The 22,731-nt window shown below is 43.8% G+C and overlaps 1 protein-coding gene across 1 annotated transcript in view; it reads right to left on the bottom strand.

Moving 5' to 3' along the window:
- Positions 1–22,731, bottom strand: part of TRPM2 (transient receptor potential cation channel subfamily M member 2) — a 1,766,051-nt gene that overhangs the window by 1,419,710 nt on the left and 323,610 nt on the right. Inside the window, exon 7 of the mRNA XM_040441475.1 lies at positions 10,425–10,570. Within this exon, the coding sequence (XP_040297409.1) occupies positions 10,425–10,570 (146 nt within the window). The remainder of the gene's footprint in view (positions 1–10,424; positions 10,571–22,731) is intronic.

Genomic DNA, 22,731 nt, shown 5'->3' with positions numbered 1-22,731 from the left:
ATGGAACTCAATACCGGAAAAGAAAAACGCTAGTGTGAAAGTACCCTTACACATCTATTGACTAATAAAATATGTTTAAAATTGTCAGCTGTGTCACTTGGTTTCTCTTTGTTCAGTGTCTTTTGTAACACTCTTAGGCCTCCTGCACACGAATGTGTGCACTCCATGGCCGTTCTGCAGCCCGCAAATTGTGGGCGGAAATGCACGAACACTGACCGTGGGGCAGCCGCAGCGGATCGCAGATACATTCACTTCCGCAAAAAGATAGGACATGTTCTATATTTTTGAGGAACAGAAGTATGGGACGAAACCCCATGGCAGCACTCCGTAGTGCTTCCGTAGGGTTCCGTTCCGTGCTTCCGTTCCACACCATTCCACAGCTCCGGATTTGCGGACCCATTGAAGTGAATGGGCCCGCATCTGTGATGTGGAATGCACACGGAGCAATGCCCATGTATTGCGGATCCGCAAATGCAGTCCGCAATACAGCAAAGGGACACCTTCGGTCGTGTGCAGGAGGCCTTGCTCCCACAGTGTGATGTAGCAACTGCAGGGAATGACAAGCTGTTTCAAAAACTTCTATCATCCTCTTTCTTTGTCCCTGCGCTACTTATGAAACTTCCTTGCTAATATATTTCGGACATGTAGTGCACTCGCTGTCACACTCTGCCCGAATCCCCTGAAAACGCCAGGTTAGCTGGTGAAACATGTCAGGGACAGTGCTTAAGTTACTTTTAGACAGCGAGTGCGCTAGGTGTCAGAAACAAGGACGTTTCATAAGTAGCGCAGGGACAAAGAAAGAGGATGATAGAAGCAAGTTTTTAAAACAGCTCGTCATTTGCTACATAACACTGTGGGGGTAACAGTGTTACAAAAGATACTGAACAAAGACAAACCAAGTGACACAGCTGATCATTTTAAACATATTTTATTAGTCAATAGTTGTGTAAATCATAATAAATGTTTTATGTAAATAGTAGTGTAGAGCGATCATGCTTGGCCGAACTGCAGTTCGGCTCGAGCATCGCTATTCTCGGCACATCACAGTGTTCGGCCGAATACTGTGTATGCTCGAGCAATATTGAACACAATGAAAATCAATGGGAGACCTGAGCATTAAACCAGGCACCCCCTGCTTTGAATAAGAGATAGTGTCAGGTTCACAGAAAATGGTTAGAAATTCATGGAAACACCACCAAAATGGCTTGAAAACAGCATGGGAAGGATGTCTGGATTCATCTTGGACTCATATTACCTATGACATACAATAGATAACCACACAAAGGCTATATGCCAAAAGCCAGGTGTATACAAGCCAACAATCTATCCATGAGACAGATACAGTCAGCATACCTTATAATAACAGCCTTGTGCACTATGAGACATTAAAAACCAACTTTTTTAAATTTTTATTTTCCCTCAGATAGGAACATTTACAATCTATCACTCGTTTAACATAAACGTTCCACCCCATCATCATCAGACTTTATTGCATACTTTCTTATCAAGTTCTATCACTCCTAAATGTTCCATCCCGTCTGAGCATTCAAAACCAGTTCTCATCTGACTGAGAGCCAGTAAGTCTCAAAGTTGCTTCATAACTGTTGGATGACTTAGGTGGACTTGCGCACCTAGATCATTATCATTAGGGTGACAAAGTTTTCTTACTGTCCTAGCATAATATTCAATAACCTTTCTATACAGTTTTATCATATAAACTCATTTGCATAACTGTGGGCATATGCAAGTTAGCTGAATCTGCTTGTTTTTCAGCTGAAACACCATTTGCATGGAAAATTTGCGATAAAAATTAGAATATTTGCGATCAATACTACCCATGAACAGCGCCTTTTTTTTGGATTCAATGTCTTATGAAAAGACTTTAAATCCAATAGATGGCGCTGTTCATGACTTATTTTTAAATACATCTTATTAGATTTTGATATAATTTGCACATTTACATTCAAAAGGTACATATTGGATCAAATTACAGGTCATATTCCTTTTTTAACCCCTTCTACTCCAGGACAGTTTTCACCTTCCTGCCCAGGCCATTTTTTGCAAATCTGACATGTGTCACTTTATGTGGTAATAGCTTTGGAACACTTTTACTTATCCAAGCCATTCTGAGATTTTTTTCTCGTGACACATTGTACTTCATGATAGTCATAAATTTGAGTCAATATATTTCACCTTTATTTGTGAAAAAATCCCAAATTTACAAAAAAAAAAAAAAATTCCCGAATTTTCTAATTTCAATTTCTCTACTTTTATAATAGTGATACCTCATATAATAGTTATTACTTTACATATCCCATATGTCTACTTCATGTTTGGATCATTTTGAAAATGACATTTTATTTTTTGGGGATGTTAGAAGGCTTAGAAGTTTGAAAGCAAATCTTTCCAAAACCCACTTTTTAAGGACCAGTTCAGGTCTGAAGTCACTTCGAGAGGCTTACATAATAGAAACCACCCTAAAAATGACCCCATTTTAGAAACTACACCCCTCAAGGTATTCAAAACTGATTTTACAAACTTTGTTAACCTTTTACGTGTTCCACAAGAATTAATGGAAAATAGGGATGCATTTTCTGAATTTTACTTTTTTTGGCAGATTTTACATTTTAATCAATTTTTTCCAGTAGAAAGCAAGGGTTAACAGCCAAACAAAACTCAATATTTTGCGGTTTACAGAAACACCTTACATGTGGTCTATTTTGGGGTACATATGATTTTTAATTGCTCTATATTTAGTTTTTTGTGAGGCAAGGTAACAAAAAAATGGATGTTTTTTTAACAAAATTCATCTGACAGGTTAGATCATGCACTATTTTTATAAAGCAGGTTGTTACGGATGCAATGATATCAAATATGTCTACTTTCTATGATGTTTGTTTCAGTTTTACATAATAAAGCATTTTTGAAAACAAAAATTTGGTTTTTGCATCTCCATTTTCTGAACACCCTATTTTTTTCATTTTTCTGCCGATTGTCTTGTGTAAGGGCTTGTTTTTTTTGCAGGAAGAGTTGACGTTTTAATTGGTACCATTTTTGGGTACATATGATTTTTTGATCATTCATAGCATTTTTTTAACCGAAATAATGATATTTTAGTATATTCATAGTGTGAGAGCCATAGCTTTTTAATTTTTTTACCAATTGTGTTAGGTAAGAACTCATTTTTTGCGGGATGAGGTGACAGTTTGATTGGTACTATTTTTGGGGGTATATGCCTTTTTGATCGCTTGGTGTTGCAATGTTTGTGATGTAAGGTGACAAAAATGGCTTTTTTTTACACAGTTTTTATTTTTTATTTTTTACAGTGTTCATCTGAGGGGTTAGATCATGTAATATTTTTATAGATCTGGTTGTTACGGACGTGGCGATACCTAATATGTATACTTTTTTATTTTTTTTCACTTTAGCACAATAATAGCAATTTTGAAGCAAAAAACTATCATATTTTAGTGTCTTCCATAGTCTGAGAGCGATAGCTTTTTTATTTTTTTACCGATTGTCGTAGTTAAGGTTTTATTTTTTGCGGGATAAGGTGACGGTTTTATTGGTACTATTTTGGCGGGGCATACACCTTTTTGTTCACTTGCTGTTGCAATTTCTGTTATGTAAGGTGACAAAAATGGCTTTTTTTTACAGTTTTTTTTTTTTTTTTACGGTGTTCACCTTAGGGGTTAGGTTTATGTGATATTTTTATAGAGCTGGTTGTTGCGGACGTGGCGATGCCTAATATTCCTATTTTTTCTTTTTATGTATTTCACTTTAGCACAATAATAGCAGTTTTGAAACAAAAAAATTATGTTTTATTGTCTCCATGTTCTGAGAGCTATTTTTTTTTTTTTTTTTGAGCGATTGTCTTAGGTAGGAGTTTACTTTTTGCGGGATGAGGTTACGGCTTTATTGATACCATTTTGTGGGACATAGCCTTTTTGATCGCTTGTTGTTGCACTTTTTGTGATGTAAGGTGACAAAAATGGCTTTTTTTTACACCGTTTCTATATTTTTTTATGGTGTTTATCGGACAGGGTGGATCATGTGATATATTTATAGAGCCAATCAATACGGATGCGGCGATACCTAATATGTGTGGGGGGTTTTCTGTTTTTTATTATAAAATAAGGTGAAAGGGGCGTTTTGTTTTTGTTTTTTTACTTTATTAATTTTATTACTTTATTAATTTTATTAAAAACTAATTTTCTTTACTTTTTTCTTTACTTTATTTCTGATGTTCTAATCCCCTCTGCAATGCATTACAATACATCTGAGTAGTACACTAACAGGTTGCCTAGGAGACCCAGCCTGAGGCTGGATCTCCTCGGCACCCGTAGAAGGCAGGTCCCGATGCCATGCAAGGCATTGGGCAGCCTCTTCATGGCATCGGGCTGCCATCTGACACATCGAGTCCCTGCCACAGCAGCGCGGGGACTCGATGCGCTCCCTCACCCGACACAAAACCCCTTCTATGTCGCGGTCAGCGCAGACCATGGCATAGAAGAGGTTAATCCACCAGCATCGGCTTTTACAGCGATGGTGGCGGATATAGCAGGACCCCGGCTACCAGGAACTGCCGGGCCCCTGCAGTGATCGCGCGCGCACCGCTCCGGTGCACGCCCAATCACCATGACGTACTATTACGTCAAATTGCAGGAACGCAGTGGCTTCCATGACGTAATAGTACATCAAGTGTCGGGAAGGGGTTAAAGATATGTGCAGTAAAAACAAAGATAAAATACATATAAACTGCAATAATCCTTTCCCTAAACATTTCGCTTCCCCCCAACCCTCCCCTTTTCTATACAGGTGATGTGATTTAAAGTTTTCTTTTTTTTATTGGTATTCCTGGAGGTGTACAGTGTCTCATTTTGGAGTTCATGTGGATTTATTGTCGCGTAGTCTCATGGTAGTGCATCTTTATGTAAGGATTGAAGATGCTTTATATGTTATTGGTTTTATAGTCTTATGACAAGACTATGAATCCAATAGATGGTGCTGTTCATGACTCACTAACAGCACCATATATTGGTTTCATAGTCTTATGACAAGACTATGAATCCATGTATGGCAATCGCTGTCTCACAGTACATGGTTCCCAGCCGCCACTACTTTTCCAGATGGGCAATCCCTGTCCTGCACGAACAAGTGGCAGACAAAATCAGGTGTGAGCTGAGTAAAGCCATCAGTGGCAAGGTTCACATAATCACCAATACATGGACCAGTAAGCATGGACGTTATATCTTCCTAACTGCCCACTGGGTAAATACAGTGGCAGCTGGGCTTGAGGCGGAAAGCAGTTTGGTACATTTCCTACCGCCAACGAGGATTGCTGGACGTTTCTCGTTGCCTCCTACTCCGCTTCTTACTCTACCGCCTCCTAATCCCTCCTGTACCGCCTCCTCTTCTGGTCAGCGTTAACACCTACACAACCAACTTCAGCACAGCCATGGGTTTAAAAACCCCACACCGCGCAGCAGCTGTGAATGGGTATCTAAGTACAGATCTGAGCCTCATAGCGCATGTGATGAATTTGGTGTTGCAGATGTTCCTGAAAAATTCCCCCGAGATGTCAGAGCTGCTGCAGAAAGTGTGGGACGTCTGTGCATGCTTTTAGCTTTCTCATCCTGCTGCTGCTCACCTGTCTGCGCTGCAGTGTAACGTCTGCCTTCCCGCTCACCACTTCATATGCGAAGTACGAAACCAACAAAGTGGAACTCCACTTTGCACATGCTAGAGAGACTGCGCTCTCCAGAACAGCTTCATTTCATCACCAAAAAGTGGGCCTCCATGCGGTACATGTGCCATGTTGCGCTGTTTTAAGTGCGCCACCAACATGGCCAGCACTGTCCAGCCAGGGCACAGTTTTGGAGGATGAGGAGGATGATGATGATGATGAGGAGGAACCGCATTCACAGCAGGGTGGCACCCAAATCAGCTCATAGCCTCAATGGAACATGGCTGGGGGCATACAGAGGACGCTGACAATACACCTCTCACCGAGGAAACCTTATTGTTGCCTCTGGGCAGCCTGGCACACATTAGCGGGTACATGCTGCAGTGCCTGTGCAACGACTTCAGAATTGGCCTTGACTGTTGCCAGTGCTAATTACTGGGTAGCCACCCTGCTGGATCTCAGTTTCATGGACAACATGCCATCCTTACTTCCATCACTGGAGCGTGATCGGAAGATGTGTGAATACAAGCGCACACTGGTAGACACACTGCTGACAGCGTTCCCATCTGACCGTGGGAGCTCAGTGGAAGCATGAGGCGGAGGAGAAGAAGGAAGTTAACAATGCAGCTGGGGCACCAGCTCAGAAAGGAGGGTTAGCATGGTTGAAATGTGGAAAAGCTTTGTCAGCAAGCCACAACATCCAGAACCACCATCTGATACAGACCGTATTACCAGGAAGCAGCATTTCAGCAACAGAGTACTTGTGCACACGTCTGCATAAACTGACTGATGGGTCTGCCCCATTTAACTTCTGGGTCTCCAAATTGAACATATGGCCTAAACTTTCCCTTTATGCCCTGGAGGTGCTGCCTGCCCTGAGGCAAGTGTATTGTCTGAACATGTTTTTAGCACTGCAGGAGGTGTGATCACAGCCAATGTGGACAAGCTCACATTTATTAAAATGAACCAGGCATGGATCCCACAGGGCTTGTCCATTCCTTGGGCAGAGTAGAGAAGTATACGGGCCGCAGCCAGCCATTGTTATATTCCAGCAAAGTTTGTTCATTCTGTTTGACATTTCCCACTGTTTTGGTGCTTCTCCAAATAAAAACAAAAAAATAAAAAAACAGTGTTGGCTACCTTCTCCACCTACACTGCCATGTCCACCTCCTCCTCCACCTGAACCCACACCTCCTGGTTCAAGGTTATTATTTGTTATATTGGCAGAGTAGAGAAGTATACTGGACGCACCCAGCCATTGTTATACTCCAGCGCAGTTTGTTCGTTCTGTTTGTCATTTTCCCTATGTTTTGGGCCCCCTGACAAAAAAAAGAAAAAAGAAAGAAAAAAAAAGAAAAGTTTTTTTTCCATTAAAAACTCCCCACAAAAACAGTGTTGGCTACCTCCTCCTCCACCACTTTCACCTACACTGCCATGTCCACAGCCTCCTCAACATCTGCCTTCTGGTTCAAGTTTATAATTTTTTTCTATTCTATGTTATTTTAAATAATTTCCCTATCCACATTTTTTGTAGGGCAATTGTCCTGCTCTCACCCACATTTTCTTCATTTTGAAGACTTCTAGCACTTACTACGACTATTTCACAACCATTTTACAGCACCAAAGTTTGGGTCCCTATTGACTTCTATGGGGTTCGGGTTTGGGGTCAAGTTCGGGTCAAGTTCGAGTACCCGAACAGATCTTTGAACAAAAATTCTGTGGACCCAATCGAACCCGAACATCCATGGGTTCACTCACCCTTATTGAGTAGGAAAAAGTAGCAGGTAAACCATGAAACTCCAGTGGTAAGGATTGGAAGTGCAGCAGCATTCCTGAAAGTCTAAAATAACAGTTTCTAGTAGTCAATTAGCAGAAGACAACAAATTCTGGACATGGTGAGGTTTTGCTGCACACTTTAAGAGAAAGATTCAGCACACAGTCCCTACCAATCCATACCACTCTTTATTCTTATCTTTAGCTTTCTTTGCATTTTTAACTGATCAAAATTCACCTCCTCCTCTTGTGAGCTGTTCCCTTCTCATGTCATCCCACATTTATCTCAACTAAAGATGATTAAGGTTTAAAATGCATTTATAGTTGTGTTCATATGTTTACATAACCCAAAATTGTTGAGATGCAGACGATTTTTACAAAAACTGTCACATTTTTTAAACCAATATATTGATGGAGTACATTTAGACAAACAGTCTAGATAAGCACCGAATTTATCACAATGCCTTATGATGAATGATAAATGTGATGCATAGCTAGACACTTTCATCTAACTCTATAACAACAACTGGTTGCCTTACATTGAGATAGAATATATGCCAGAATTATGACACAATTTAGCAAAATTGTGTATTTTGGAACTCACCTATTTTCAAATATTCCACTCCCTCTTTCCAGTAATATCCCCACCCTTTTCAAGGAAAACAAACTGCACCAAACTGGTGTCAATTTGCACCACTTTTTAGACAGATTCATACAGCAAATTTGGTGTAGAAATTTCTGGAACTGAAAATCTACCCTATCAAATTGAATGTTTTTTTTTTTTTCAGCATCATGTGCTTGAATTTGTGTAACACTCATTCAGATAAATAGGCTGGTCTGAAAATTCTGAAAATTGTATGCAAATATACCCTAAAATAAAGTATATAAAATATATTTTATCTGCAAATATTTTAGATTTTTGTTGAGGTTCTTTAGCAATATTCAACTTGCAAAATGGAGCATATGATATATTTTGTTTCATTTCTGCTCTAATATACACTATCTCACAAAAGTGAGTACACCTCTCACATCTTTGTAAATATTTTTTTATATCTTTTCATGGGACAACACTGAAGATATGACACTTTGATGCAATGTAAAGTAGTCAGGGTACAGCTTGTATAAGGCTACATGCACACGACCGTTGTGTGTTTTGTGGGCTGCAATTTGCAGATCCGCAAAACATGGATGGTGTCTGTATGCGTTCAGAACGGCACGGACAGCTATTAATATAACTGCCTATTCTTGTCCGCAAAACGGACAAGAATAGGGCTGGTTATATTTTTTTTTGCGGACCACGTAACGGAGCAACGGATGCGGACAGCACACAGAGTGCTGTCCACATCTTTTGCGGCCCTATTGATTTGAATGGGTCCGCATCTGAGCCGCAAAAACTGCGGCTCTGATGCGGACCAAAACAACGGTCATGTGCATGTAGCCTTACAGTGTAAAATTGATGTGCTCCCAAAATAACTCAACACACAGCCATTAATGTCTAAACCGCTGGCACCAAAAGTGAGTACACCCCTAAGTGTAAATGCGCAAATTGTGTCCAATTATCTATTTTTCTTCGCCAGTGTCATGTAAGTCATTAGCGTTACAAGGTCTCAGGTGTGAATGGGGAGCAGGTGTGTTGAATTTGGTGTTATCGCTCTCACACTCTCTCATACTGGTCACTGGAAGTTCAACATGGCACCTCATGGCAAAGAACTCTCTTAGGATCTGAATAAAAGAATTGTTGCTCCACATAAAGATGGCCTAGGCTAAAAGAAGATTGCCAACATCCTGAAACTGAGGTCAAAACCATACAGAGGTATAACAAGGCTAGGTTCCACTCAGAACAGGCCTCGTCATGGTCTACCAAAGAAGTTGAGTGCATGTGCTCTGCGTCATACACAGAGGTTGTATTTTCAAAATAGACATATGAGTGCTGCCAGCATTGCTGCAAAGGTTAAAGCAGTGGGGGGTCAGCCTGTCAGTGCTAAGACCATAAGCCACACACTGCATCAAATTGGTCTGCATGGATTTTATTCCAGAAGGAAACCTCTTCTAAAGATGATGCACAAGAATGCCCGCAAACAGCTTTCTGAAGACAAGCAGAATAAGGACATGGATTACTGGAACCAGGTCCTCTGGTCTGATCAGACCAAGATAAACTTATTTGGTTCAGAAGGTGTCAAGCGTGTGTGGCTGCAACCAGGTGAGGAGTACAAAGACAAGTGTGTATTGCCTACAGTCAAGCATGGTGGTGGGAGTGTCATGGTTTGGGGCTGCATGAGCGCTCTCGGCTGTGTGGAGCTACAGTTTATTGAGGGAACCATGAATGCCAACATGTATACATCTGTGACATACTGAAGCAGAGCATGATTCCCTTCCTTCAGAAACTAGGCCTCAGGGCAATATTCCAACATGATAATGACCACAAGCACTCTTCCAAGATGACCACTGCCTTGCTAAAGATACTGTGGGTAGAGGTGCTGGACTGGCCAAGCATGTCTCCAGACCTAAACCCTATTGAGCATCTGTGGGGCATCCTTAAACGGACCTGGCTGAGCACAAGGTCTCTAACATCCAACAGCTTCGTGATGTCGTCATGCAGGAGTGGAAGAGGATTCCATTGGCAACCTGTGAAGCTCTAGTGAACTCCATGACCAAGAGAATTAAGGCAACGCTGGAAAATAATGGTGACCACACAAAATATTGACACTTTGGGAACAATTTGGCCATTTTCACTTAGGGGTGTACTCACTTTTGTTGCCGGTGTGTTGAGTTATTTTGAGGGCACACCAAAGTTACACTGTTATACCAGTTGAACACTGACTATTTTCCATTGTATCAAAGTGTTATATCTTCAGTGTTGTCCCATGAAAATATATAATAAAATATTTACAAAAATGTGAGGGGTGTACTAACTTTTGTGAGATGCTATATAACATGTTAAACAGTTTTTTATTACAATACAAACCTGAACACCTCCTTGAGATACAAATTTCATGTCTTTAGCTTCAAGGGCTAGCTTCAAACAAGTGGTTTGTCCCCAGGACTCAGAAACTCGTATGAGAAGCTTCAGAGCTCTTTCTTCATCTTTTCTATAGCTCTCAGTAAAGACACCTAGATTTGTAGGAAAATATGTTAATTCATTATTAATACTGTATTTAAACTTTTCATTAAAACAAAGATACACAAGAGAGGTGCCCACCATTTATTGAGTTAGTACTTTGTTTTCTCATGTTGAATATCCATTTTTATTGGCTTATTTAATATGAAGTGAGATCAACCCATATTTTTTTTATAGTTATGTCTATGGAGCTGTGTGGGGGCTCATTTTTTTGCAGGATGATCTATAGATTTTATTGATACCCTTTTGCAATTTCATTTACATTTTGTAAGAGAAGCAATGAAAAAATTGCAAATTCTCTGCATGTGCTAAATATCTTTATTTATTAGTAACATCAGGCATTTTGGGATGTAGTGATGCCTATGATCTTTTTGTTTTTTATGATTTTTTATTTTTTTTATTTAATTCTGTGGAAAGGAGGATGTCAGAAACTTACCTGTCTGGGCTGCAGCAGCAGGATGTCCAGCTTTGGCATGACTGTGCCAGGAGAGACGCACTGCTGAGCTGCCCCCCTGGTCGTTAGCAACAGGATTCAATGCTCTTTCTCCCCACAGCGGGTCTGTGCTGGAGGAGACTAGCAGTGGGCTGATTGCCCAGTTGATCTATTTCTGTGTGTTAGTGTTTTGACTAATGGAGTTCTGAGTCATGACCTATCAGGTTCTGATCCTGGGACTCGGTGCTCTAAATAAACCCATTCCTGGCCATATATCAGTGACAGAGGTACTCTGACTCACAAGCTGTGTTTCTGGTTGCGTATTTAGGATTACTAGTGTTTTTACCTCAGCTTTTCCTTTTGACCACTCTCTGCTTAACATAATGTACTGAGTTTCCTGTCTGGTCCTGATATCGGCTTGTCTATTTGATACTCTCTGTCTCTTGATTTGGTACTTTGTTGTTTTCCTGGTTCTGACCCATTTCAGTACGACTCTGTCTCTGTGTAATGTTTTCGTCCCTTGGTGTTGTTTGTCTTGCACCTTAGCAGAGTAGGGAATGTCAACCAGTTTCAGACTTGCTACTTAGAGTTTGCACTGCAAGTAGGTAGGGAAAGTGGGTGGGGTCCCAGTTAGAGCTCACTGTTTGTGTCCGTCCCTACCTACTGACATTACAGAGGATGATTAAAATTTGTATAAACAAATGTTTTTTATATATATCAAAAATTTAAGAAAAAAGCCTGCAGGCCTTTATTAGAACTACAGCTGTGATACGTTGGTTCGCTTCAGAGAGACTGAAGCTTCTGGGTTTTCAAAATTTAGATGTGATGGTCACATTTGGACTAAATGTCTGTGATCAGTGTTATTGCTGGTTGCAGAGGTTACATTTCCTGTTGAAAGGCGAGTTCTCTTTGGGGTAACTATGCCCCCTGCCGCACTAAACATCTTTTCTGAAGCCACATTACTGGCAGGGCAGGAAAGCTTGTCCAGGGCGAACTCGGCCAGTTGTTGCCACAATTCAAGTTTGGCTGCTCAGTACTCCAGCGGATCTTGGATCTGGGGTGGCAGGGTGCAGTCCAAGTATGCCACCATCAGCTGGTTCAGGCTCTACTCCATGTCCGGCTGCTGACTGGTTTCTTCAGTAGGCGGGTGAAGAAAAGAGACTCAAAACTTAAGTTGCTTCTGATGGAGCTGCTCCTGCCCCCTCCCAGAAGTCATTGCAGGGGGTCACCCGGTCAGACATTTGTGAGGATGGGCAATGGCACACAAAGGCAGCGACCAACTCACTTCAAAGGATGTCTCAATAGAATTTGAGTTCATCATCTCTCTTAGCCGGTATAAAAAAGCCCCCCAAGGGTCTGACATCATGGAGAGACTGTAGAGACTGTCGCTTGGGCAGATAAACCACTTATTTCTGTATGTAATTACTGGGTGTTTATGTCCTCGTCCTCCTCCTATGCCAGTTCAGCCCCCACAGGGCTCAGGTGGCCATGAAATGTAGGTGTCACATCTCCTGTGCCCTGGCCAGCAAGATTTATCTGCATATACTTCAGGATGTGAAGGATTTAAATTACATCATTCTTCTTGGAATCCTGGAAACTGACAAATAAAGTGGCCTCTTCAAAGACCATGAGAAAACGGCAGGTGTCACACATGAGCTGCTACTGGCTAACGTCGAAGTTACACAGGGGTGTACCCCTGTCTGCCTGCATCATCAAGAAATCATTCAAGGCCTTCCTCTGCTCATATAGTCAGTTCAACATGTGGAGGGTGGTGTTCCGATGTGTGGAAACATCACATATGAGGCGATGTTGGGAAAAATCATTCTGCCTTCGCAGCTCAAGGAGGGCGTGTTTTGCAGGGTAAGAGTAGCTGAAGTGCATGCACAGTTTCTTGGCTATTTTCCAGACATCTTGCAATTGGGTGTAAGTCTTCAGGAACCAGTTTACAACCAGATTAAAGATGTGCGCCATGCAGTGCACATGGGTTGGCCATGCTTGATGCAGTGAAGACACAATGTTCTCCCCATTATTGGTGACCATGGTTCTGATCTTCAGTTGATGAGTAGACAGCCAGGTTTCGATTTCTTGGTTGATCCTGCATAGGTGGTATGCTGGAGGACCACTCCGAACTGTGCCTACGGTGGAGGATGAGGAGGTGGAAGAGGACATTGGTGTCGCAATCACAGCATGAGAACGCGGAGGCGGCATTGCCATCACCTAGCCAAGTTGCTGGTGTGCCTGAGCGAGGACCACATTTACCCAGTGGGCCGTTAAGGACATACTGTATATTGTTCTTGACCATAGCTATAGCTCCACACGTCGGCGCTGCCATGAACTGTACCAGACAATGACAGGCTCAAGGACTGGCCCACCTTCTATTCAACATATGTGTGCAGAGCTGGTACAGCTTTTTTAGAGAAGTAGTGACAGATTGGGACTCTCCACCTTGGCTCGGCACAAGCCATCAGTTCTCTAAAATGTTCAGAGTCAATCACATGAAAAGGGAGGGACTGTACTGCCAGCAACTTGGCCAGCAGCAGGTTCAGCTTTTGCATGTTGGATGAGTGAACTCATACTGTTGTCTGCTTGCAATCGCCTCGGTGATCATTTGCTGGCGAAACACATGACGAGGAGAAGGACGAGTACTATCATGATTAGTAGATGATGGGAAGGAAACACAGCTTTCTTCTGCTAAGGTGGTGGAGACCTGACTCCTGGAGAAGGGGTACGGACCACTGGAAGATGCGTCAGACTGTACCACTGCATTAGCACAACAGTTTTCCCAGGCTAATTTATGGTTATGCTCCATGTGTTCATGCAGGGCTGTGGTGCCAAAATTGTCACCCTGGCTGCGCTTCACCTTCTGCCCACAGATCCTACATATGGCCACGCTGACGTCCTCCGATAACTTGATAAAAAATGATGACTGTCTGCCTCTGCCTCTATGAGCCCATACACGAGTAGTTGTTTCCAGACAGGTTGGCTTCTGAGTAGCAGACGGTCTACACCGGGCACGTTTGGCTCCAGATCTCACACTGCTGCCACCCTGCTGGCTGACGGCCACATCTGCACCCTGCTCGCTCAGCCGCATGGTGCAATCCTGGCGCTGTCTCATGGGCAGGCTGACACCCTCACCCCCTGATTATGATGATGAGGCCCCCTTTTCACCCAGCTCCCATGTAAAATGTGCTATATCATCATCCACTACTGTCTCCTTGTTACTTATGTCACCCTCACCAGTCTCATGGCCGCGTCCCTGACCCCTTACAACACCTGCTCCCACGCGACTGTCATTGTCACTACTTGCACACCTAGAGGAGGAAGCAGCGGACCTCTCTTCCAAATTGGGGCTGGGCAGTAGCTGCTGACTATCCTCAGTAATATCTTCCTTGCTGAAAAGCAGAGCAGAGCCCGGGGCATACATCACTTGCCTGGCAGAAGGAGCAGCAATGGAAAGAGGCAGGTTCTGGACAGGTGAGGGCACATAGCTTGTTCCTGGGCCATGCCAACTAAGTTTGGTGTCAGAGGAACGCTCAAACCCTTGGCTGTGGTGTTTAATGTCATTTGAGATGATGTTTAAGACTGAGTCAACCATTTCAGGACAGAGGGATTGCGTGTCAAAACATAACCAATGGATGACACTTGCAGCTCTGGTCTGTTGCTGCGGCTGCTGCTACCACTACCTCTTCTTCTGCTGCTGCTTCTGCTGGCTCCAGCAACATTTTTGCCACTGCTTGTTCCTTTGGAGGGCACTAGCAAAGGAACGAGCACTTAACTTATTTTACACAAACAATGTCGACACCACAATTACAGGTATATTAGACATCTTATTCACCCCAATCTGAGAATTAAGTCATAATAGAATTGCTTATGTATTACACAAGGTGGACACCCCACTAGCAGTTATATTACACAGCTTATTCATCTCAATATGAGAATAAAGGCCTAAAGGAATTGCTTGTTTATGAACTCAGGTGGGCACCCCAATACAGTTACTCTATATTACATAGGTTATTCACCCAAAGATGCGAATCAAGGCCTACTGGAATTGTTTATCTATGAAACAAGGTAGACATCCCAATAACAGTTATATTACACAGGTTATTCACCTCAATATGAGAATCAAGGCCTAATGGAATTGCTGATCTATGAATGGACACCCCAATAGTGATGAGCGGCAGGGGTCATATTCAAATTCGCGATATTTCGCGAATATTTTGTAGAATATTCGTCGAAAATTCACGATTTTTTTTTTTACTCGAAAAATCGGAAAGGTAATGATTGTGTAATATACGAATTTTCAGAATTCGGATTCGAATTTTTATTGAGAATTTTTCAACTTACAACTATTAAACAAAGAAGATTATAGCACTATATTAGCTAAATTGCTCTATATTAGATTTTTTTCGACTATTCTCTATAGTGTTATAACTTAGTTTTTTTGAATATTCGTAATATTCTAAAACAAGAATATATAGCAATATAGCGAATATTCAAAAAAAACGAATATAGAGCAAAATTCGCAAACACTACTACTCCTAAAGTCAAGTATATTTCAGCCTTCTTATTGGCCCACAAGCTAGAAGCAGTGAGGGATCATGTGTACTGATAAAAAAAAAAAAAACGGAAATAAATTTCGAATATTTGAAAATTACGAATATATGTAACTATATTCTAAATATTTGCGAATTTTCGAAGTACCTATATTCGCGATAAAAATTCAAAATTCGAATATTCGTGATCAACACTACACCCCAATAACAGTTAAATTACTCAGTTTATTCACCTCATTATTAGAATCAAGACCTAATGGAATTGTTTATCTATGAAACAAGGTAGACACCATAATAACAGTTATATTACACAGCTAATTCACCCCAATATGAGAACCAAAGCCTAATGGAATTGCTTATTTATGAAATCAAGTGGGCACCCCAATAACAGTTATATTACATAGGTTATTTACCCCAATATGAGAATCAAGGCCTAATAGAATTGCTTATCTATGAAACATGGTGGGTACCCCTGCAACAGTTATATTTAGTGTTGAGCAAAGTGAGCTTTGGATGCTTCAAGTTGCTTTGTTCAAAACTTCTGAATAATACTGTATGGAGATTTTGTCTCCTTACAGTATTAGAATGTATGGGCTCCGATGAGCCGAAGTTAGCTATTCACGAAGTCACGCGTGACTTCATTGAATAACTTCAGTAGTTGATTTCTAAAGTGTAAAACCACTTTAAAACTTGAAACAAACTCGGCTTCAGTTCCGACTAGTACCTCAGTTTCAAGTTCCTCGACTTAGTGTATAACTAACTTTGGCTCATCGGAGCCCATAAATTCTAATACTGTAAGGAGACAAATCTCCATACAGTATTATTCAGAAGTTTTGAACAAAGCAACTTTGGATGAAGCATCCGAACCTCTCTTCACTCAAACTAGTTATATTCCACAAGTTATTTGCCACAATATAAGAATCAAGGCCTAATGGAATTGCTTATCTATGAAATCAGATGGGCACCCCAATAACAATTACACAGTGTTATGCAAGCGGGTGTGGGCCAACTGTGACACTGACCGGCTATATCCTGGAGGGGTATGGCTAAGTAGCTACCTGGTCTTCACTAGTGTTGATTGCGAATATTCTAATCGCAAATTTTTATCGCGAATATCAGCACTTCGAGAATTTGCGAAGATGTAGAATGTAGTGGTATATATTCGTAATCACAAATATTCTAGATTTTATCTTCATCAGTAACCTCCCTTCTTGGTTGTGGGCCAATGAGCAATATGTGGGCAATATCTTTGTCAGAGCTTAGCAACATCCTTAGCAACCAATAGGAAAATTGCCTACCCCTTACTATATAAGAAACTCCCCAGCAGCCATTTTCTGCTGTTTTTTTGCAGTTCTGAGAGAGAGAGCAGAGTCATTGCTGTGCTCTGTGCTTTCATCTGGATCCTATTCCTTATCCAATTACATTATATAGTTAGTTAGCTCATATATATAATACAGATAGTTAATGGGAGATAGTCAGTGTAGATTAGATAGTGATATAGTGTAGCTGATAGGTTCCAGTGCAGGGTGTTAGGTAGTGTGATAGGAATTACTGTTTCTCTGCTGTCCATACATACATGCTACAGACATGGTGCTGTGATGTCAAAACAATACTTAGTGCACCAATCAGTAATATCTACTCAGACCTGATAAAACATGAAGTTGCATGTATTGCTAAAAAAAAAATGTGCATTAGTGCCGATTTGCACAATTACAAAAATAATGACTGGAGATCACGAATTCTAGAATTTGCAAATTTATTGTGAATATTATGCTTTTTATTTTTTTAAATATCGCAAAATCGAATATTGCATATGCCACTTATCACTAGTCTTCACTAGAGCCTCTGATGGTGAGGATAAGTTTGGGCCATTAGGGTAGTTACCAGGTACCACTCCAGAGCAGTTCCCGGGTCAGTGGCAGATGACCAGGGGGACAGAGATACCGGTGCAAGCACCGAGGGGAAAGACATAGTCAGGAAGTCAGCAATCATAGGCAGGTGGCAATCAAGCAAAATCTGTTTAAGCAAGAAGCATGGTCCGGTACACAGAAAAGCAGAAACTTCCAAATACCTTCACACAAGGGACTAGACTAGCTAGTGAACTAGATTGCTCAGGTGCCTTCCTGGGGCAAGAAGTACCTTTAAATACTTCCTGCAACCCAGCAATAGGCTGGAGACATAGAGAGCATGTATGTGCTGCCTCACAAACAAGGCGAGACATGCTTGTGCACGCCCTAAAAAACAGTACAGGGCTTAAGCAGGAAGTAAACTCTGGCACAGAGCAGAGATACAACAGTTCAAGCTACCTGCTGCCCGTGCTTGTCAGCACGGTGCATTGCAGCATTGCAACAGGAGCGAATGAGGTAGCCTGGCACCCGTGCCGTATGTAGGTCCAGCAGTGCAGGCAGGGAGCGCTGGGCTAAAAGCACTCCCCCCCCCCCCTTAAACACCCTCTCCTCAGCTCTGGCCCTAGACAAAAAAATGTTTTGAAGAGGAGGGGCATTGATGCTCTCTCTAGGTTCCTAAGATCGTTCCTCAGGGCCAAAGCCCTTCCAATCCACAAGAAACAGGGTTTTACCTCTACTCTTCTTCATTCCCAGAATACCTTTCACCTCATAGACATTTCTTCACCGACTGCAACAGGAGCTGAGACAGGTTTCAGAGTGAAAGGTTTGAGCAGGGATTGGTGGAGGGAATTTGGTACCGGGAGAGAAGCTTGTAGGAAACCATATTAATTTGCATGAGGGTCTCAATGAACCTAATTTGCAAGTGGGTATTTTGAGCCTGATATATTTGGAGGCAAGCTAACCTTTATCACTTGGGGTGCCCACCTTTCTTAATAGATAAGCAATTCAATTACGCCTTGATTCTCTTATTAGGGTGAATAAGCTGTCTAATATAGCTGTTATTGATTAATAGATAACCAATTTTACATATAACATTTTACATACCGTATAACACCTTGATTCTCAAATTTGGGTGAATAACCTGTCTAATATAACTGTTATTGGGGTGTCTACCTTGTTTCATAGATAATTCCATTACGGTGGGAGCGCTTCATACTGAAGATATTTTGTCCCTGGCCCTCTCAAGTCTGTCTCATCCTCGACTTCTGGGACTTTGTGGTTATGAACCTGTTCTTGATGTATTTGGAGGCAAGCCAAACTTTATCACCAGGATGGAACTTAGGAGATTCTCTGTGTAACGGTCGCGTACACACACACACACAGGGGGGAGGGAAGTGACCACTGCGCTCCACCCTTACCCCTGGCCCTGCCTACTTGCCTCGCGAGTCCTAATGACAGGGGACAACTGGACGGCAATCCCTAGCTTCGACTAAGTGCAGGGATGACAGACAGACAAACAACAGAACGAGAACGGACCGAGTCAATACCAGGAAAGCTAAAAAGTACAAATGGAGCAAGCAGAGAATTGTCAGGAGAAGCCGGGGTCATAAATACCATGAGAGTCGTGTAGTACCAAAGGAGTCAGCAGAGGATTGTCAGGAGGAGGCCGGGGTCAGAATACCAGGAGAGCAGCAAAGTACACAAGGAGCAGGCAGAGGGTCGTCAGGAATTCAGCAGTAGGTAAGTACGCCAGGAAAGACCAAACCACAGGTGGAACCTAAATTAACAGGAAACCTGTGGCCAGCAGGCTGCCTGTATTTATAGTGGGGAGTGAGGGTCATGTGACGTGGCCAGTGTCACATGACCGACAGACCAACCAGTTGAGCACCGAGTGATCAGCTCGGCGCTCAAGGCAGACTTAGGAGCAGGGAGCCACCCAGCTAGTAAAGACGCCCTGGGAACGAGGTCAAACACAGAACCTCGCTCCCGAAGCTAAGCAGCAGGTCTGCGGCTAATGGAGGACCGAGTGCACCTTCGGAACCCCGTTACACTCTGTCTTTAATCAGCAGCCTCCTTCATGCGCACAGAAGCCTATTTTACAGCTGCCCTGGTCTCCTATCAGATTTTAGAGAACTCTCTTGAAGTTGCATCTGCTGCAGGGATACCAGAGGTAGAAGACATCGGGAGTGGGATGTAAGGATGTTGAATAGGGTTGAGCGAACCCGAACTGTAAAGTTTGGGTTCGTACCGAACTTTAGGATTTTTGGACCCTGGACCCAAACCCGAACATTTCCGTAAAAGTTCGGGTTCGGTGCTCGGCGCTTTCTTGGCGCTTTTTGAAAGGCTGCAGAGCAGCCAATCAACAAGCGGTTAACTGTCTGACCTTAGAAGCAATCACAGCCATGCCTACTAATGGCATGGCTGTGATTGGCCAGAGCAGCATGTGACCCAGTGTCACGGAACCATGAACCAGACGTACAACAAGAGATAAGTGAAAATAAGAAGGCTTTATTGAAAAATAAAGCTGTAAAGCAAAAGTCCAAACGGATGGCGAAACCGAAGCAGAGTCTTTGCGAAGCCAGAGGTCAGGAACCAGAAGGGTAGTCAGACGAAGCCAGGATCAGGAACCAGCAGGGTAGTCAGACGAAGCCAGGATCAGGAACCAGCAGGGTAGTCGGACGAAACCAGGATCAGGAACCAGCAGGGTAGTCGGACGAAACCAGGATCAGGAACCAGAAGCAGCAGCAGTCTTAGAAGCATGTGAACACAGGAGGACCAAGCAAGGAACTGAAGCCACAGACCTCCTATATATATGAGCTAGGCATCCAGCTCCTCCCAGTGGGAAGGAGGAGCCGCAGGGTGGGAGGCTACAAGAAACACAGAAACCAAGATGGCCGCCAGCACATGTCAAACGAAGGAGAACAGCAAGAAGGTAAGACCATGACAGTACCTCCCCCTCAAGAGCCCCTCCTCCGCGGAGTAAAGAACGGTTTCTGAGGGAAGCGTGCGTGGAAGGCTCGGAGCAAGGCAGGAGCATGGACATCTGCGGAGGGAACCCAGGAACGCTCCTCTGGACCATAACCACGCCAATGGACCAAAAACTGCACCCGACCGCGGACCAGGCGTGAGTCCAGGATATTGCTCACCTCATACTCCTCACGATTGCCCACTCCGGACGAGGCCGAGGAACCGAGGAAGTGAAACGATTACACACCAGTGGCTTCAACAGGGAGACATGAAACACGTTGGAGATCCGCATGCCAGGAGGAAGCGCAAGGGCATAGGCTACCGGGTTTACCCTGCGAAGCACTCGGAAGGGACCAACAAAGCGAGGCGCCAGCTTGGGAGTGGGCACTCGAAGGTTGAGGTTGCGGGTGGACAACCATACACGGTCTCCGACCTGGTAGGAAGGAGCAGGCGCTCGTCTGCGATCAGCCTGGAGTCTCTGGCGCTGCGCAGAGACCTCAAGGGACTTCTGGATCAGTACCCAAGAAGCACGTAGGACGGAAAGGTGATCCTCCACAGCCGGAATATCCTGGGGAGAGAATACCTCCGGTAACACGGCAGGTTGGAACCCATAATTGGCCATGAAGGGAGACGTCCCAGAGGAAGAGTTCACCGCCGTGTTCCTGGCAAACTCAGCCCAAGGCAGGAGGTCAACCCAATTGTCTTGGTGATCGGAGACATAGCAACGAAGGAATTGCTCCAAGGCCTGATTGGATCGTTCTGCGGCCCCATTGGACTGAGGGTGGTAGGCCGAGGAGAAGGAGAGATGAATCCCCAACTGGGAGCAAAAGGCGCGCCAGAACCTGGACACAAACTGACTCCCCCGATCCGACACAATCTCTTTGGGCAAACCGTGCAACCGGAAGACCTCCCTGGCAAAAATCGTGGCCAACTCTTGTGCAGAGGGTAACTTCTTGAGAGGAACACAGTGGCACATTTTGGAAAACCGATCCACAATCATGAGAATGACCGTATGGCCTCGGGATGCAGGGAGGTCCACAATGAAATCCATCCCCAGGTGTGACCATGGGCGCTCCCTGGTGGCTATGGGTTGCAGAAGGCCCAACGGAAGGTGCCGAGGGGACTTACTCTGGGCACAAACGGAGCATGCCGCTACATATGCGGCGATGTCGGAACGTAGGGAAGGCCACCAGAACAGACGTGAAACAGCCCAGGACAGCTGATTCTTTCCAGGATGCCCCGCGGTCTTGGAGTTATGGTAGGTTCGCAACAACCGAGTGCGCAACTCCTCAGGCACAAAACATCTGCCGTTGGGTCTCCCAGAGGGAGCACCATATTGAGCCGCCAAAATCTGCTCACCCAGGGGAGAGGTCAGGCTGGTGCGAATGGCGGCCAAGATCTGATTCGGAGGTATGACCGAAGTCGGAATCGACTCCTCCCTGGACAGCTCGGAGTACTGCCGTGATAAGGCATCCGCCCTGATGTTCTTGGAACCGGGTAGGTAGGAGACCACGTAATTAAAACGTGACAAGAACAGAGCCCATCTGGCCTGACGTGGTGTCAATCTCTTGGCCTCAGAAAGGTAGGTCAGATTCTTGTGGTCCGTCAGGATGAGGACCGGAACCACCGAACCATCGAGCAAGTGCCTCCATTCTTTAAGGGCCTGCACGATGGCCAATAACTCCCTGTCACCAATCTGATAGTTGCACTCCGCGGAAGACAGTTTCCGGGAGTAAAACCCACAAGGAAGCAGAGGACCCTCTGGTGTTCTACGCTGAGACAGAAGGGCGCCTACTCCCGTCTCAGACGCGTCCACCTCGAGGACAAAGGGCAACCCAGGGTTGGGATGCGACAGAATCGGAACCGACACAAAGGCGGACTTTAGAGCCTCAAAAGCTCGGATGGCCTCGAGCGGCCAGACCTGGGAATAACTGCCCTTCCTGGTCAGATCCGTGAGAGGCTTGGCTAGCATGGAAAAGTCCCTGATGAACTTCCGATAATAATTGGCGAAGCCCAAAAAGCGCTGCAGGGAACGAAGACCACTGGGCTGGGGCCACTGTAAGACAGCCGAAACCTTCTCAGGATCCATGGAGAACCCCTCAGCGGAAATGATGTAACCTAAGAAGGTTACCTGGGATCGGTGAAATTCGCATTTCTCAAGCTTACCGAACAGCTTGTTCTCTCGTAACCGTTGCAACACTCGTCTGACATCCAGAATGTGGGCCTCCATGGATTCAGAATATACCAAGATGTCATCCAAATAGACCACCACACACTGCTGCAACAGGTCACGAAAACATCGTTGATGAATTCCTGAAAGACTGCGGGCGCATTGCACAACCCAAAGGGCATAA

Source organism: Bufo bufo, chromosome 7 (assembly GCF_905171765.1).
Source record: "Bufo bufo chromosome 7, aBufBuf1.1, whole genome shotgun sequence".
NCBI lineage: Eukaryota > Metazoa > Chordata > Amphibia > Anura > Bufonidae > Bufo > Bufo bufo.
Note: the sequence above shows the minus strand (reverse complement) of the source record. Positions and strands in the feature narration are given on the sequence as shown.